The sequence below is a fragment of the Patagioenas fasciata genome, chromosome 9, assembly GCF_037038585.1.
Source record: "Patagioenas fasciata isolate bPatFas1 chromosome 9, bPatFas1.hap1, whole genome shotgun sequence".
Lineage (NCBI taxonomy): Eukaryota > Metazoa > Chordata > Aves > Columbiformes > Columbidae > Patagioenas > Patagioenas fasciata.
The window spans coordinates 21,671,178-21,684,707 of NC_092528.1; the positions used below are offsets into that span (position 1 = coordinate 21,671,178).

Consider the following 13,530-nt stretch of genomic DNA (forward strand, 5'->3'; position numbering starts at 1 on the left):
GATTAAAAGTTTCCTCTCTACATGAAGTTGAGGTTTCCCAGAGGTGATTGAGCACTGTGTATTGAGGTTAAAGTCAATGGCAGCAATCAAAAGGAAGCTCAGAGTTTACATTACGGAATATTCAATGGAAGATATGTTTCAAACAGATTTTTGAATCCTTTATCACCCCCTCTTTGATAATTCCTTCTAATACAGAAAATTAAAATTGGTTTTAAAGGTGACTCAGCTGTCTGGTGTTCATCATGTCTTGTTGAACAGAGGTTATTTTTACCCACACTCTTCAGATCTCAAGTGTCACCCAGCAGCCCTGACTGTGCTGGGTGGCAGTCTGGTTAAAACTGCCCAATCAGACTCTACTGCAGGGAGGCTAATTGAATTATATACTTTAAGAGGTTTTGGGGTTGGGGAAATCGATCTACCACGATCTTTCCTTCAGGTTTCTGTTTGAGTGAACACATGGTTGATGATTTTAGTACCACTTTCAGGCTTCTTCAACATTATGACTTATAAAAAGTTTCTGTTAACGAGTAGGAAGGGATATTAAATACTGTTGCAGATTAAAAAACAACTGATTGCCACCCCCCAACAAACCTCAAGTAAACACAGCAAATCTGTGTTCAGCAAAACAGTATGTTTGAGCAAAACATAAAACATTTGAACAAAAGTTAACTTGACAGAAACTGTGTATAAAAGTAGCAGAAGGAGTTGGAATCACAATGTGTGCTTTTTTTTGGTGCTTCTTCCTCTTGACTTTATTGGGAAGAGATTTCAGATTGTGGAAAATGTTGCCATCTGTTGTTAAAGCTTTTTGTTTAAAATGCATTATAGGCATTTTCTGGGCAAAAGCCTTGGCTGAACCTATGCAGTACCAGTAAAAATTAAATGAGTCTCAGTTTCTATTGTTTTCCATGAGTTCTCAGCCCATATCACTCCCCAGCTTAGCTGAACAGAAGTCTTGTCTCAGATTTAATTTTTTTATTCCCATATAATCTAACAGATACCTAAATAGTTTCTAGGATGATGATTCTAAAGGGCAAATGTGTGCTTTCTTGGGTGAAGCAGTGTCATTTACAAAACGAAAATAGCAAAGCTGTGTTTTTACAGTCTTTCATTCAGAAGGAAAGTGAAAGGATACAGACAGGTTGTTGCCTTGGCTGAAGGGAGATGTTTATGTCTGTATGCTTTGTATTAGGTTGGTTTTGGGACTTATTTTCTTAGGTTAGTCATGTATAACCTAACCAAGTCTCCTCATATTGAGGTGTCTGCCTCTTTTTGAAAGAAGAGGCACAGTTTATTTGTTTTGTTATAATATTTAAGCAAATGATCAATGTTAAAAAATGTGCTCTTGGTTTTATTATCTATGGTAAAATTCCAGTATATTTTTTTTCCACGTGCATTAACTGTAGCATGATGATCTTGTCAGAAAGGTAGTATTGTTAGAAAGACCCCCAAACAGATGAGAAATTCATGCCCTTAGATCTGGCCTATTTCCAACAGAACATGCTAAGCTTGGTTTCCAGGAAATTCAGCAGAAACAGGAGGCAAATTTCTGTGCACTGAAGAGCCCTACTGACACTTTTTAGTTTGCTTGTCTCATAAGATTAGAAAATATGCCTTTTTATGACTTAATTTTTAATGACTTTTTGGGGGCTTCGATGGCTTCTAGAAAGACTTTTTCTCTGATGAGGACTTCTAATCCAGTTAGCCGTTGATTCTTTATATGGGAACCGAGGAGGGAAGGAAGACTGCCTACAAAACACGGGCACAGCCTGGAGTTGAGTATCACGCCCTCTCGTGACTGGCCCAGCGGCTGTGGTAGCTCACCCTGCATTTTGATGGATGAAATCCCGTTCCTCTGATTTTTCAGATCTGATGTTCAGTCCATCCAGGTGACTGTATCTGTGCTGCTGTGATGTAGGTTTCTTCTCTCCTGTTTTGGCCACTGTGACCTCTCTTCCTATTTTGGCAGATGAGCTTCACTTTGTGTTCAGGAGAGCACAGGAAACAAAAAGTTGCATTTGTATAATCTTTTGTTCTCTTAATATTATTAATATAGATGTAAAGTACCCAGCTGGAAATTACACCTTTTAGTGGGATACTTGTCTCAAAGACTTCTAAAGATTTTAGACCAGATGCATCCTAAGGAGAGGCAACTTCTGGAAAGGGGATACAAACTGGAGTACAAGAAAAGCTCATGTGCAGGCTATGCATGTTGTAGATGGATGTGCTCTGAATCCTTCCCCACAAAGGGCATTGATTACAACTACAGCACAGGTCATGTGTCTGACACAGTGACAGGACCAAGCAGTCTGGTTCTGTAGATTGCAGGACTGTGTGTGTTTGAGTAGCTTAAACTTAGGCTTCACTCTGCTGGAAAACCTTGCTGCTGACAACAGCTTCCTTTGTGAATGTTGCTGACTTAATTTTTGTGTCTCAGGGCCTCTGTGATGGTTATGTCAGGACAAATCCCGAAGGCTAAACTGTGTGGATGCTTGGCTGTTTATTAGACAGTACAGTTGAGACTAAAATTCTTGAGAGTTTGCAGCATGTAATGGATATCAGCAACCACACTGCATAACATTTTCTAGAAATAAGCACCTTCTTTCTGTCTGTTCCTTTTTTCCTTGAAGAAAATGAGAAAGTCACAGGGGCCACTGTCTGGAAGGAGCAGACTGGTGTCTTGTTTCTATTGATGGGATGAGAGCAGCAGTGAAGAAACAAATAGGAGGATTGAATATACCAAGATAAATTGAGTACTCCAGACAAAAGATTTTGACCCAGCCACAAAAGGACCTCCAAATTATTGAGACAATGAGTTGCTTGGTGGTGACTGATCACCTGAAAAATCAGAGCAGTGTTGTACTGTTTCATCGCAGGGAGATAACAAAGCTGCCCATGGGCCAGTGTTTTGCTGGCTGGGAGTGTACCAGGATGCTGAGGTTAACTAAGTGGTCTTCCAAGGCTGGAAAATGGTAAAATCAGTAAGGGTTGTGCCTGCGGTGGCTCACAAATGAGAATTCTGCACCTTTGAAAAACAACCAGTGTATATGTGCATCGTTCATTTCTGTAAGTTTGTTCTAAATTTGGATCTTACCAGCCTTTCCCTCTATATCTGTAGCTGACCAAACTTTAGTTATCTTGTTATCTAGTGTAATGATGGCCTGGAATATTTTGGGTAGCAAAGAGGCTTTGATTGTAATGTACTGGAGTCCTAGAGGATAAATGTAGCAATGCAGATAAGTCGACAGCCTTGGAGCTCTGCCGAATCATTGAGGAGTCATTATATTTCCTCTCAACTTTTTTCCAGGATTTTCTGTTCTGGAAGCACAGTGCCATCTTTGTGACCAACAGAATTGTACAGACAGGGCTCTGCACAAAGCAAAAATCACCAGGCTCTCCCAAAATCAAAGCCACTATGAAAGAGGCACAAGTCGGCACTGCTTGAGCTGGGTGCTTGTAGAGAAATGTCCAGTGCCATCCCTACTCATTTGCATTTAATCCAGAACGTGGAGGATTTTAAACCTTTCAAAACTGTAATATATTTTTTATTATCACTTCATCTGGTTGTCCACATAATATCAGAACACCTGAGTCCTGGTTAAGTTTTTTATTTCAGTGATATGTTCTTTCTTCCAGCTGTTCAGTGTTTTGCATATTGGTGTCACAAACTCTGATAAAATATCAAATAGTAACTTTTACATTTGTTTCTCTCTCCCTCTCTTTTTAAAAGGATGGCAGGGGAAGGATTTGTTTTGCACTTGAAGCTAACGGTTATTAGAAGCTTTGTCCTTTTTTTCCTACTGCCAGATCATTTGTCCTTTCTTTCTCTGCCCGACCAACCTCTTCTTTTCGCATATCTCTCATATCTTTTACTGGTTTTGGTAGTATGTGGCTCCTTTTCACTGCTTGTATATATTTTCACATCAGTGCTTGTATATGTCAGTGATGTTCTGTTCCTTTTTCTGTTTGTTCTCCCACTCTTCCTCTTTACCTGCTGCCAAATTTTGCCCTCTTCTTTATTATTCCTTTTCTGCTTCCATTTTGGCTTTCTTATCACCTGTGGATGACAGAAGACAGTTGTCTAAAAGGTAGAATTATGCCAGTGTTCACACTCTATATTGTTTTTGAATGTGACTAAATATATTCCTGGCATTCGGCACATTTTTGGGGTTGATTCCCACCCCATCCTCTTCTCGCCCCTGCCCCGCTCCCCCACAAAGTGCTGTTGTGTTCAGTTGGTTGGCTGTGGTTTGTGGTTTAGGTTTTTTTGTTATTGTTTGGGTTTTTATAGTTTGTTTGTTTGGATTGTTTGTTTGTTGTTTTGGTTTGGTATTTTTGTTCGTTTGTTTTCCTTGTTTCAGTGTAGGTAGTACAGGTGAATGACTGAGACAGACTTTCTTTTCATTCCTCATTGTAAATTATTATGTATTGTTGAAATTAATATTAAGTGCTGAAACTTCTAGTATTCTTTAACACCTGTCCTGAAATAAAATGTCTGCCGTTTTGCTACACTATTGTGAGATTCAATGCAATATGTGTATGTTAGGGGTGTTCTTGTAACTTTTCCAAATATATTAAAGATTGTTTTGTAGTTATACAGGAAGAGTGTTGTGACCACAGCCAGATTAATTACAGTGATTCCTGATGAACAGACACTCTAAATAAAACCTCTAACACTTCTATATGGTTGAGGGTTTTGTGGGGAAACGCTCATGGATACCATGGCAGAATGCACAGAGGAGCCAGTGACCATCTGTCATAATTGGCACTTTTTACTTTATAGGTGGTAGGATGAACAAACTTTTCATTCTTTATATTTGGGTATGAAGATGCAAGGTGCCATTTTACTCATTTCTCTGGTACCTGTATTAGCAAGTTTTACTTTCATTCTAGTGGATGTAAAGCAAACACCTGTATAGTAGTCATTGTGCCCAAGTCTGTAACTCTTTGTCATGTTAGTAAATCGCCACAGCAATTGTGTTTTTTTAAATTCATTATTGTCTGAGCCACCTCAGGAGCTGAAATTGCTAAATCATAGATTTCCCTGAGGGGCCTAAATGATTCCGGGGGGTTAGTAATGGGATTGCAGGTCATTAATTGAAATCCTGCTCAGGTTAGTAGTGTTTGAAAGCTGCTAGTGTCTGGTGTCTTGAGTGTGTGTGAAGTGATGTGGTGATATCTCTCTGTTTCCTTGTGGACTGGTGTTCATGTTTACCAGACCTCTCATCTACCAGCTTCCTTGCTCTGTTACACCCTCAGTGTGAGGGAGTAACTGTCACATTTTAGCTCTTTTTCACTGTGGGTTCCCTGTTCTTTTCATTCCTCATCCTACCTCTGCAAAATATGAATTATTATCTAATGAAGTAAGAAGGACTATTTATTTTAATACTTTTCTCCCTGGTGTGGACAGTGTGTCTCCCTCTCTATCAAAAAGCACCTGGCACACAGTGACCATCTCAGCAGAAAAGGACAGGAAGAGATACAGTGAAGAGGAATTACTTTTCCTTCTATTCGGAGGGCAAGAAGACTAGTGTAGCCTCAAGTGGCTTTCTGGACATCAGCAGCAAGTACAAGCTTCTGCCCTAACAATGTCTTTAGGTCAGAGTAATAAGGGAAGACAATGTTTATATACTGCTTTATTCCAAACTTCAGTCTACATGCCCACTACACGCTGAGATAAGTGTGAGGGGGGAAAAACCCTGCTAAAATTTCTGGTTTTCTTTCTCAGGAAAAACTGTGTTTTTCTGGTATAAAATAGTGTCTTCAGTACTTTAGGTATGTCACATTCCTCCAGCATAAACTTTCACAGACTTCTAAAATGAGTGTTGATTACAAAGACTTACATGCCTACGTACAATATTGTTCCTTCCAGAACTACTTGTGTGCTCAGTAGGATTAAATTCAGTGGCACAAAGCCTGTCTTTGGTCACAGCTGAGTGTTCTTTGAGCACCAGTCAGGGGCCTTATCCTTTGTGCAGCCTTTTGCAAAGGTGGCTTTTTCACATGTGCCACTGTTTTGCTGTGACCTTTTAGGCTTTTGAACAGTGTGTCCACTTCTTTCCAAGTTGCTTGGGAGAATAGTCTGCCTGTGTTCTCCAGGAGAAACAACTGTTTTGTTAGTAACCACAACCAACTTACTCAGATGCTACATTTAGCTCATATATTGAAAGTGTCAAATTGTTGTCATAGACTACTTATCAGAAACAGTTCAGTGCTCTCTTGGATTACCTCCAGAAAGAGAGAGAATGATCTCCAAGAAAACAAATTGTATACAAAGTTCCTGAGACCCTAGAGTGACAACACTATATATTTTTATTTAGGCTGGGTACCTACAGGATTCTGTTGTAGAGGACACATCCATGACTTTCTCACAGAAGGTGATAATGCAAAAGGATTTGGAATACAGGAGCAGACAGCAAAGCTATAATGAGCCTTAAAGTAGATAAATCTGCAAAACAGTAGTGGAAATTAAAATATATCTAATGCATTGTAAAACCAATTTTATTTTATAAGTATTTTTAATACCAGATATGGAATTTTCTTTTAACCACTTTATTAATTTGAGGACAATTTTAGATGTCAGTCCTGTTCTCAAGGCTGTGAATATGTAAAATTCAAAGGAGCTGTTGTTGTTTTGGTTTAGTTTTTTGTTTGTTTGGGTGTTTTTGTACAATCTAACATAGGAGTTATGTGGATCAGAAATGAGGTGGCTAAGTAGTTCACTATTTACTCTGCAGAGACAATCATTGTGGTATCTAGATGCTGAAAGAATGACTTCATGGTGTGTGTTAAGTGTGAGTAGCAGATAGTCTAAACCCTTGCTTTGCCCTGCTAATTTGAATTCCAGAGCACTCAATGCAATTTTTGTCGTCTTGAGGTAGATGAAGCAACAGCCATATAGTTCATTACATGTTCATCTTTCAGCTAAATCTGGAAAGATGAAGCTTGTATGTGTTGGTTCACATTTAAGGCAAGCATGTTTTATCTTGGGATAAAACACTATTTTCTGGTCACTATTTGTGTTCTGTTCCTTAGTTCCATGGCTCTGCTGGCCACTGTGAAAGTACCAGTATTTATTGGTGTTTGAGACAGTTCTGTTCTGGCTTTAGTTATATTGATATAAAGAGTATGTTTGAAAGAGTAGCACACAGCTATGGATGAAGGTTGTAGGTAAATGAAGTTTAGATTCCTTTAAGTCCTAGAGAAATACTCAGTGCCAGTCTTTGAAATGGGTTGGGAAGAATTAACTGGGTTTAGAATGGCACATTCAAGCCTGGTTTTGGGGCAGTGGTAGGAGGGGAGACACTTGTCAGGCTCTGTCTGGTCTATGCCAGGTATCAAATGGGCAACAGCTGCTCAATGCTATTAGCCCTTCATCTTCCTTTTCTGAAGAGAATAAGGTGTGTTCACTGCTGCTGTTTAGGACAGTATTGGAGATAAGCTGTTAACTGTCAGACTTGTGCTCTGCTTCTTGTTTTAGTCCACAGGACTGGAGAGAGCCCAGCTCGTGCCATGGTTGGCATGTCAGGACAGGCAGCTTTGTGCTTGCTCTGGGTGGCTTGGCTGGGCTCAGAGGTAGAGCAGAGGTTCCTGCCTGGCAGAGCCTTGAAGACAGGTAGGCCAGGCAGGAGGGAGCTTCTTGGTTTACCGTATTGAACATGTTTCAGATGTGGCACTATCAGGTGGCATCCTGTCAAAGTAATTGTCGCTGTAACAGTTTTCAATACGTTATTATATGCATATATGTGCCTAAAGTGACTTGCTTCTGGAGATAATAAAACAAAAAATGATTTCCTTTTAAGGTGCCTATAGATAAGTTTAGTTCATGTTGTTCTTTGGGGAATTTAACGTGAGGTGTTCTATGCTACCCAATAGTACAAACACATTCACAATAGAAGGAAGGTCGCGGTGCTTCTGCAAGGCTGAGTCTTTGTTCTGCACCATGTATTCAAAACAATACATGTTAGAGAGGACTTAAAAAAACGATCCAACACTAGTGAGCCAGGTGACTGAAAGTCCTGGCAGTCTGAGTGATGTAGGAGAGATCTGGGAGCAGTGTTAAAATGCAGCAAGAACAGACAACAGCCAACATCAACACCTAGCTTTTGGGAGAGCAAAAAGTGATGGGTGTCCTGCCAGGTTATGTTACTGAAATGACAGCATTTGTGATCAGTACCAGGAATGTATATCTTTATATTTCCTTTGTAGTGCCCTTGTCTCCAAGCATTCTGATTGCATGATTAGAGAGAATCCCTGATAGATACTGAAGAATGTTCATGAAATGCTTGCCAGTTTTTTTGTTGGCCTGTTCTAAGAGCTGTAAGATCACTTGAGATGTGTTTTTCTTGGACAAGATTGTGATCAATGGTAGTTGTGGCTGAATTCCTGGACCGACAGCTCTGCCACACTTCTGATTTGGAAAGTTGTTCTTGCAATCAAGAAAAAAAAGTTCTGTTTCAAACAAATCTCTGTGAATTGGACTTTCAAGTGGAATTTTTCAAGACTAACTTCTAGTCCTCTAATTTGGACACTCACTGATCTGTAGTTGTAAAGTACCCTATTTCAATGAGTTTCTGTGGGCTGTGATATGATGTGGAAGTCTGTTAGAGGACTGATAATGTAACACCATAAAGTGCTGTGAAAGCCATGTTTTAAGTGCTTGCGTGATAACAGAAAGGGTCTGCAGTTCTTTGGGGTTTGTTTGTTTTTTTTCTGCTTACTGAGTCCTTTGTGTCTTGTTCAGTTCCTTCTCTTCTGTAACTATTTGTGTCATTCCTTTTAGGATTCAGAAGGAGGTCTCTACGTGTGCATGAATACGTTTCTGGGATTTGGAAGGGAACACGTTGAAAGGCATTACCGGAAAACAGGACACTGCGTATATTTGCATCTGAAACGACACGTGATAGAGGTGAGACTTGTGGCTTTCCTACCAACTACTCTGGCAGTTCTTGGCTCTCTTGTGCTTGTTTAGGTAACACATTTCAGACAAAGACCAAATCTTGAATGACACAAATGGACGTGGTCTGATTTGGGCCTGGATATCAAATTTAGGTGCTTGGATCCCAACCAATCCTATAGCTTCAGTTCTGAGATTAATCAAAAACCTTGAAGAGTCATATATTGAAGGCAGTTTGTTGCCTGACTTCAACTGATCTTTTTCACTATGCACTTCTGCATATCGCATACATATTGTCTGCATATTACATGCATACTGTAGGTAACTAAATAATTTTCTGGAACCTGCCTTTGAAGTGTAGAATTACTGGTTTTGACTCAGATTTGGCTGGAAGCTTCTGAGACTTTTTTTTTTTTTTTTTAATATGAGGTTTTATCTCAGGATGACAGGACTTCTTTTCATACTAAGATTTCTGTATGATTAAATCATGAGCACACATTCTGACCTGGCCTGGGATCTAAAGCTTGGCTTAAATCAATGCTGGATTCTAGAGCCACACACTGCCCTCATTCAGTCTTATACCCCCACACGTGAGTGTGTACATACAATTTTAATGTTCACTGTTCTTCCATAATATCACTGCATTTCAACAGTAATTTATAACATGTGTTTTTTAAAACTTCTGTCTGTGTGTGGTTTGTTTGGCATCTTTAAAGGGCTGTTAATGACTTCTGATCTGAGCTATATGGAAGGCAGTGTGTTGGCTTGTAGCTCACTCTGCTGTAAGCTGTCGTTTTTGGCAAGTTCAAGGGCCTAAAATAGCTGCTTGGAGCAGGGTAGAATACTTCACGTTTGTCATTCTACAGCAACGCTTCCCCTGGGTGATGAAGGTTCTGAGTTATGTAAAGTGCCCTGACCACTTATTTTATTTCCAGTAGATGACTATTCATATTTTATCAGAATTATACTGAGACGGATTGCTTGTATCCCAGGTTGAGATTACTAATGATGTTTGTTATACTTTAGAGTTGTCTTTCCTTGTAAGGGTAATAGCAACATTTTCCTTCACACTCTTAACTGAGTTTTTGGAGAGCCTAGTCTAGTTTTAGTTACAGTTCTTCTGAGTGAATTTAACACTCTTGAAAGATGATATCTAGGACGAGAGACAGGTGGACAGAAATCCTGTCAGCTTTGCTTGTATATAATTTTCTTGCAGCATGTGACCTGGGAATTTTCAATATTAAGGTAAACTGAGGTTAAAATGAAGCCTCAAGAATTCCTTTCCTAGATAAAGATTAAGCTGAAGAACTCCAAAAAGGAGAAACAAATATACCGACTGTTGTTTGGTGTTGCATACACCTTCAATTGTTCAGTGGTTCCTATTTTTCTTCTTTTGAATCATGATGTAGCAGAGGAACCTGACATCTATGTTTGGAGGTGGTGACACACTGGTGCATTGGGTCATCTGGTAGGAAACAGTGTTTGACTCTACAGTGCAGGTGAAGATTGTGTCATCTGACATGGCTCATAGATAGGATTCCTCATGTATTAATTCTGGGGTTTGTTTAATGTGACTGTTTGCTTCTCAGTTGCTATCTGTGTTTTCTTTTGAGCAAGGTGAAACGTCAGACCTTCACTGCAACAGTTTTGTGAAGTGTTTGGCACATACTGCACTGTGGTTTTCATTTCTTAAGCCAAGCTTTTGATGGTGTGGGATACAATAAAGCCAAAGGCATTGGATATATGCTATCTTAAGATTCTTTTAATGAGGCTGCTATTCTTGCCTGTGGTTTGCTTGGCATCATCCTTGCAAAATTCACTGCATTGCTGCAGAAATTCCTGTTTGCTTCCAAAAGTGTTTGGATTAAGTGTGAGTTGTGTATCTTGTCACAATCCAATTAGAAAATAAATCTCAAGCCTTGAGCCTATTGGCTTAAGTAGAACTAGAGCATCTGGCAGTGGCAGATCAGCACCACAGGCATTTGCTGAATCATCAGAAATGAGCCCAAGTCCAAGTTCTGGATCACCCTCTGGTAAAACTCTTACCTCTATCAAGAAAACAGATGAAATGTGGCAATGGTATGGTTAAAGGCAACGCAAAATATGCTACATTGACACTTTGTATGAGAAGCATGACAAATGGAATTTAATGGCACTACTGGTGCATTGTGCGGACTCCCATTAGCAGGGTGTGTCACGTGTGTTAGAAACCAAGACTGTTTTGTGACAGGTGGAGAAACAAGGTAAAAACTGTCAGGTTCTGGGTTTTTTATGAGTATTGAGCATCTACAATTCCAGTTCACATATGTTCAGCTGGAAAATCAAGCTGAAATATACATCAGGCTGGCAGTGATAAACACTCCATGTGAATTCTTAATCTTTGAAATCCCTGGTCTTAGTGACTTTCACAACATCCCACTTGGTGACGTCAGAATTCAGTTGGAACTTCCTAGTATAGGAAACAACTTTTTTTTTTTTTTTTTTTTTTTTAGTTCTGAAGCTATAATCTTGGGAGCATGTGTAATTTATTCATTCAGATTTGTATTCTTGGCTACTTTCTTTCCACTTCCCAGCAGAATTAAGGAAAAAAAAAAATTCTACTTGTTATTTTCACTTCATTGAGGATATTTTCTTGGTTTTTAATGTTGGAGTTGCAATCCTGACTCCCTTTCCCTGAGGCTCTTGTATATATGGCTAATAGGTGCTGTTCTTCAGTGCAGCCAAAGACTGTCAATTGCCATCTGGTCTTTCTAAGAATGGAAAACTTTCCTATGATGTATAACACTTCACCGATGAGTCAAGCAGTCTGCTTTGGCCAAAGCTTTATTTACATGATGAAGGGAACCACCCAAAATATGTGACCCTTTCACCTACCAAGGAGCAGAGGCAAACATGAACTTGCCCTAGGCTGACAGGTTCTTGGCTGCTTTCTCTCCACCTGTTGTATCCCAATATGATTATTATTATTATTTAAAAAAAAAAAAGTTACCTAGCTGCCTCACCAGTTATATTAACATTATACACTACATGATGCATCATGGTGGCATTATAGCCACAGAGGCTTATTTGATTTGATTTACTTTAATGGTGCCAGTTAATAAACAGCATTAAGAAGCAAGTGCATTGACTTTTACATTTACTCAGCTACTAGTGTTTTCCCTGGTGGTCTGAGGTATTTTGAACTGGGAAAGTAGCGCTTGAAACAATGTCACTTGGAATTTACTATTCTCTACTGTGGAGTTTAAATTTAAAAATAAAATAAAATCCTCCCCAAATTGCTTGGGTGTTGTTTGGTTTCCTCCATACTCTCTAATATTAAGAAAGCATAGTGGTAACTTGTATTGATCTTAATGCAAACAGGCATGGATCCTGATAGAAGGGGCATCTTTTTTTTTTTCTGAATAGAAGAAAATTAGCTGAACTGATAGATCATGGCAAAGTGGTCATACTGGGATTATGGAGGATTGAATCTTTTATGCAGCTAATAGCCTTTTTTCCCCCTTCAGTTCAGCTTTAGTCATTAAGAAATAGTGCAGGGCATCTAGTGGTGGAGACATCTGACTGTCTCTGTCTTCTTGATAGAACAGTATCACCCGTGGTGACCATGAGACATGCTCTACCTAGTTGCTAGCAGAACAAGTATGAAGGATACAAATGGTGGCTTTCTCACTTCATAAGAGTAGTAAGCAATGATGAGTTGAGTCACATTGTCAGAGATTAATGATTTACATTCTTGCTCAGCAAGGACTGGGACTTAATATTTCATATTTAATTCACCAAAAGGGTTGTCAAGCATTGGAACAGGCTGCCCAGGGAAGTTGTTGAGTTACCATTCCTGACGGTATTTAAAAGACACATAAATGTGATTCTTAGGGATGACCTTAAAAGTCTTTTCCAACCTAAACGATTCCATTATTCTAATAAAAGGACCATGAACAGATAGATGTGTGTCAGAAATGGTGATGGTATGGGGTTATTGCTGATTTACTATTGTCTCACTTCATGGATTTTTAATTGTTTCTTTTTCTCATTCCAGAAGGTACCAGGGGCATCTGGTGGAGCTTTACCAAAAAGGAGGAATGCTACGCTATTTTTAGGTATTGTGAACAGCTGCTTTCACACAGTCCTTTTCTGACCCTGTCTGAATGTGTACTTGCGTTCTATCCACCATTATGTCTGGCTTTAGAGCTCCTTGTGGGTTTTCTTTTTCTTTTGGGTTATTACTTTTTTTTTTCTAACTTTTAGTTCTTGTTTTTAAAGTTTGTCCAGACAAATAAGTAATTCTTAGCAATTTTGGTCCATATTCAGAGATATGTGTGTGTATACATGAAACATTTTAATCTAAAGTAGGCTGCCAACTATTCTCAAACAGCTTAGGGTTTGATAGGTGTTTTTTTGACTAATTCTGTCCCTTCTTTCTCTTTGTGATGTTCACAAAGCACTCTATTAATATGTTTCTCTGTACTGAATTTTTAGATAGGGCCTCAGCGTGACACTGCTCTGCTCAGCAGCTGGTCATAGGGAAGATTATCATTTCAAAGGCAAATGTTCTTAAGTGATGTTGTGGTCTCTCCTGTAATTAATGCAACAGTACATATATTATGAGCATCTCTTACTAATTCTTATTCCGTTAT

At 39.2% G+C, this 13,530-nt stretch overlaps 1 protein-coding gene across 2 annotated transcripts in view; it reads left to right on the top strand.

Moving 5' to 3' along the window:
- USP13 (ubiquitin specific peptidase 13) overlaps positions 1 to 13,530 on the top strand; it is a 54,065-nt gene that overhangs the window by 1,296 nt on the left and 39,239 nt on the right. For both annotated transcript variants that reach the window (XM_065844483.2, XM_065844484.2), the window contains exons 2-3: positions 8,783 to 8,908; positions 12,933 to 12,993. In XM_065844483.2, coding sequence (XP_065700555.1) covers positions 8,783 to 8,908; positions 12,933 to 12,993 — 187 coding nt within the window. The remainder of the gene's footprint in view (positions 1 to 8,782; positions 8,909 to 12,932; positions 12,994 to 13,530) is intronic.